Source organism: Pteropus medius, unplaced genomic scaffold, assembly GCF_902729225.1.
Source record: "Pteropus medius unplaced genomic scaffold, Ma_sr-lr_union100, whole genome shotgun sequence".
NCBI classification, from domain to species: domain Eukaryota; kingdom Metazoa; phylum Chordata; class Mammalia; order Chiroptera; family Pteropodidae; genus Pteropus; species Pteropus medius.
Window position 1 is genome coordinate 40,484,461 of NW_024340849.1, and position 5,291 is coordinate 40,489,751.

The 5,291-nt window shown below is 39.2% G+C and overlaps 1 protein-coding gene across 1 annotated transcript; it reads left to right on the plus strand.

Moving 5' to 3' along the window:
• The first annotated feature begins 2,887 nt into the window (after nucleotides 1-2,887).
• On the plus strand, nucleotides 2,888-3,411 carry CETN1 (centrin 1). The gene has a single exon (XM_039845060.1). The coding sequence runs from the start codon at nucleotides 2,891-2,893 to the stop codon at nucleotides 3,407-3,409; it is 519 nt and encodes a 172-aa protein (XP_039700994.1). The 5' UTR covers nucleotides 2,888-2,890; the 3' UTR covers nucleotides 3,410-3,411.
• Nucleotides 3,412-5,291: the final 1,880 nt, after the last annotated feature.

Here is a 5,291-nt window from a genome sequence, read left to right on the forward strand (position 1 = left end):
AAGCTGTGTAGGTCCTTCCTCTTGGTCTCAACTGACCCCAGACCTTGTAGTGGAATTCCAGCCCCTCTTTTTACCCACTTCCAGCTGTTAAGCTTCCATGACTGGATTTAAACAACCATCTCCTCTCCCTCTCTCAGATAATCAACAACTAATTTAGTATATTACCTAGGACTTTCTGGTACGGAGAATTTTACGGGTAAGAACAAAACAAGACAAAACTGCTCATATTCATCGACTTTCCAGGACATCTCATTTACTTTATGTAAATCTTATTTGAACTTACAAAGTGATATTAAAGCAATGAAATTAATTTTCACAAGCACTATATAGACTCTAATGCCAATTAAAAGTACTTTGCCCAGACTGCTTCCCACTAACTTGTACTCAGAGCTGAAAGCAGGAAATGGAGTGAAGCAGAATTAAAGAAGAATAAATGTAAATATTAAGCATATCGCTCTTTCTCTCAATGACTTGACCCAGAATGGCACCCTGTCTGAGATCCTATAAAATCTTGTTAAATCTTTCTAAGTAAGATACTTAATAATTGTTAGGTTTGGGGAGGAAAATCAGTATCATATCTTCCCAGTGATGCTACTTTTTAGTAATAGTATCAGCTTTTGGAGAAGGCAGCATGGTATAAATAAAGCTTCAGGATTAGACTCAGACAGGCCAAGGTTTAAATCCCAAAGTCACCATTTATTGGCTGTGTACCATTGGATACATTATAGACCTCTCCTGGGCCTCATTTTTTCTTTTTTTCATCTGCAAAATGGGAAATGATCACAAGGATTAAATAAGACAGCATATGCAAGAAGCCAAGTTCAATCCTAGGCACACGATTAATGTAAAAGTCCCCTCCTTTTCAAAATCAGATTCTAGATTATGAACATAAAGTAACTTCCCACCAAGAGCTGACTCTGCTGAGAGCACTGTTTTCTATGAAGGGAGTTCTTGGTGGCCCTTAGCCATGACTGTTGATTGCATACATTTGGAAACCATGACAACCATTGTGCTTTGAGTTCAATTTGGCCCAAATGTAGCTCTACCTAAGGCAGCTTCTCTACTTACGTCTTTCCCAACACATCATAGAATGACTTGAATTTGGGCAGAGGAGTGGGTGTCAAGAGAAATGTACAATGTCTGGGAGGAATTCAGACTCAACTAACAATTATCCAGACCTGTATAGTCCCATTAGGGAACTGTCCCAGGAGGAGCTCATTGAACAAAAGCCCTCTTGAGAAGCTGTATTATTATGCCTACTTTGCAGATGCTTCAACTGAGTCTGGGAGGTTAAGTGACTTTCTCAAGGTCACAGAGATAATAAAGCATGGGCTTGGCTAAGATCTTAGGTTGTTTGACCTGATTAAGAAAGCAAGAGGAATTGCAGTGTTGGAAGATTGGCAACAGCAGTGTCTACTTGCCAGTCTGCTTTGCATTGACACATTCTGTGATGAGTGCTTGACAAAGTAAATTTCATTGATTTTTAGAAACCCTGTGCTCAGATCTTCTGTCCACTATGTCACATGTAGACTGGGGCAAGTAGTGAAATATAACTAATTAAACATGTCAGGTAAACAATATCTGACCACTAATTTAAAAAAAAAAACAAACCTAAATTTGTAAAACACTCCTAGCATAATTTAATCCTTTGGGTTTTTTTGTTGTTGTTGTTGTTTCATTTCAATGACTCAGAAGTATATTATGACCAACATTAATTGTCATTTATTTATTCAACATATATTAGTCTACCTACTATGTGTCGAACAATTCTAGATTCTGGAGATACAAAAACTCCTCAATAAAAACTCTTAAAAATGCCCTCTCTTATGACAGATTGAATGGTGAAAGTCAGCTTTTTTTTTTTAACTGTTAAAAAAAAGTTAAAGAAATACAGAGCAATTCTAAAGGTAATTCCTTTTTGGGCTTACCTGATGACTTTTTTTTCTTTTTACCTGAAAAGCTTCCATTTTCCTCTTGCCCCTCTGTTTTCAGGAGGCAATTTTGAGTCCCAACATGCTCTGCATCATCTGCCCATGTCCACTGCCAGAGCAGGGCAATCAGAGTGTGGATTTCAGCATAGCTGTGATTGGATGATTAACAGTGAGAGTAATATGCTGCTAGAGATTTTTTAAATGCCAGAATGCTGGAATGTAGTGTTTCCACCCCCCTTTCTCCAAATCAAAAGCCTAGTGAATGAAATTATGACTGTTACTCAAATGCAATTATCTTGAGTTTGTAAAATTGAAACACTGAAAGTAAATCATACATTTGGATATTACATTTCATATTTCAGTGTATGCCAAATAAGCTAGTGAAGTTTTATTATTGTTGAGTATAATGTCAGGAGACAAACTTCCACAAATTTTATACATAACTTTTTCCATTTTATCTGTTTTCCATTTATGTCAGTTTGAACACATGGTGTGACTTTTAATATTCTCTCCTCCATCTTCCCCACATGTAATGCCAAGGGATCAAACTCAATCTTGATTATCCTAAATTTACCCTTAGGTAACCTCAGACCAAGAGGTTTTTTTAAATTAGTATGGAAGAGAGACGAAGAACCTCTAAATAACCATATAAACCTGGAAAGACTAGTAAGTGTCAGTGCATTATAGAAGACAACTGTGGCTGCAGGCAGTTATTGCCAGAGCAGGTCTCAGCTCTTGGAAACCGGGTAATCACCGAGGGAGCTATGGATTATAACGAAATAAGATCTTGCAGAAATGACGGGCTTTGTGAGCTGGGTCTCACTAAAGAGGGCACAAGAGAAGAGTTAGAGAACGAATAAAGGGAGGCCCTGTTCCCGCGCTCCCGGGCAGGAGAGAGGGGTTGGCGCGAGCGTTGTGACCGCTGTGGCACCGTTAAAGGTACTAACCGCCGCAGAAGGATGGCTTCCAGCTTTAAGAAGCCAAACGTGCCCTCTACCAGCCAAAAGAGAAAGGTGGGTCCTAAGCCTGAACTCACTGAAGATCAGAAGCAAGAAGTTCGCGAAGCGTTTGACCTCTTCGATGCTGACGGAAGTGGGACCATCGACGTGAAGGAGCTGAAGGTGGCTATGAGAGCGCTGGGCTTTGAACCCAGAAAGGAAGAGATGAAGAAGATGATCTCCGAGGTGGACAAGGAAGGTACGGGGAAAATTAGCTTCAATGATTTCTTGGCTGTGATGACTCAGAAGATGGCCGAGAAAGACACCAAAGAAGAGATTCTAAAGGCTTTCAGGCTCTTCGATGATGATGAAACTGGGAAGATCTCTTTCAAAAACCTGAAGCGTGTGTCCCACGAGTTGGGGGAAAACCTCACTGATGAGGAGCTGCAGGAAATGATTGACGAAGCCGATCGGGATGGAGACGGCGAAGTGAACGAAGAAGAGTTTCTTCGCATCATGAAAAAGACCAACCTCTATTAAAATCGGGTTCTCCGGCAAGCATGTCAGGAGTACCCGACTGTTGGGTTCCCAGCTTCGGCTTTGTAAAACCTTGAATTAGAGGACAGCTCTATCCCAACTCTTACCCCATTTGTCTAGATCCCTCTATTTCCAAATCTTTCACTCAAGTATAGAATTTTAAAGATGCTTTTAATGTGAGTTTTGTTTTTTAATTCTCAAGAGAAGATCTGGAGTATTTAGATTGAATTAAAAGGCGGGGGTGGGGGCTGAAGCTTCAGTCCACCCACGATTTGCCTTGCATTGGTGGACATATATTAAACTGAACACAGAATGGCTTCTTGGGACAAACAGCAATGCAGTTCCCTTGTCATTTCTTTAGTGGTCTTAAATTATCTTGCTTCAAAAATTATTCCTTAAATTCAAGTCACTGTACTAGCACAACGAGGTGGAATCAACAAGCAGAGGTATCTCAGCTATTACTTCTCACTTAACTGAATACTGGTTTGAAGGAAAGCAGGCAGCCACTTATTTGAGTTCAGGAAAGATACTGATCTAAAGTATAGGCTTGCCTTTGGGTGGTGCTATGCTAAATTGTGCAACTTAGATCACATGCAAATGATTCTTCATTTGTATGGAATAAATCATTTACTATGGATTATCCAGGGCCAGAATGTATACTTGAGCTATAGAATAAAAATGAAATTTAATATTGGCCCAAGCTAAGTATAATTTGCTTAAGAGATCAAGCTACTAATGATTTTAAGTAAACGTTTACAAGTGTAAGATCTTAGTTTAGGAAATCCTAAAAAATGTAATGCATTTTAAGCTGTTTATCTGTCCTTGGAAAGATCAAGTGTTTTAGTTATTAGGCTACTATAACGTAACCATTGTCATTTAATTACTGTTTTATTACAAGCCACTATCTACCTGCTAAATCTTAGAATATCTTGGTTCTGAGATGTTCTTAATACTTGATATTTTTCCCCCACTAGTATATAGTTGATGCCAGAGTGTCTGTCATATAAATTGTTCTCTATTTCATAACCCCAGGAAATTATTTTACTGTGCCTCATGTACGTGTTGATACTACTTGTTTTCTGTTAATAATTAAGCTTTTCTTGTTTTAAAAAAGATACCTACCCTTTTGAATATCTACAAATATGAAGTTAGGGAAAATTTAAATAATATAATTATGGAAAGATAATATAATCTATTTGCTGAGGTGGAGACCTAGACTAACTTTCAAAAATGCACAACAAAACTATTAAACAGGCAAGATATTTTGGTCACAACTAAACCTAAATTAAATCTTCATACAAAGTCACATTGCAGAAAATTGCTGAAATTCTGAAACATTTGTCACTTGCTTTGCCAGCAATTTTATTCTTCCAAGAGTAGTGGATCTAATTGGGGGGACTACTGCTCTGGGCTTAATTCTCATTAACAGGAACTAATTTGTCAAAACAGGAGTACTAGCTGAAGTGATGGGTATGTGGGCATTCACTATGAAAAAGGATTTTGCTGAGGTGGCTGGTACAAGGCAGGGAACTCACCCAAGCTGTAAATGCTAACAGTTCAGGTTTGAGGTCTTTGTGTGGATTCAGGTGAGTTGTAGAGAATGCAGGTGCAACTTGGGCCAGCATCAGTGTGAAAGGCTTGCTGAGAGGAGTGTGGCATCCTGTTGACCAGTCTTGACTCAAAGATCTACATTTGGATCAAGGCAGAAATATCAGAAACCAAGAGAGTTGACAGAAGCTAAGAGAAAGGGTCAGAGCCTCAGCCAGTTGAGCTGGACTGGCTCCTGGCCCATCAGAGGATAGAAGGAAATACCAAGAACATGGCCTGAAGCCCAGCAGTCTATCTGCTCAAATACCATGGGGTCAACCATGGAGGCTGCAACCCA

Excerpts from the sequence above, each read along its gene's own strand:
- CETN1 (XM_039845060.1), top strand. The coding sequence starts at position 2,891 with ATGGCTTCCAGCTTTAAGAAGCCAAACGTGCCCTCTACCAGCCAAAAG.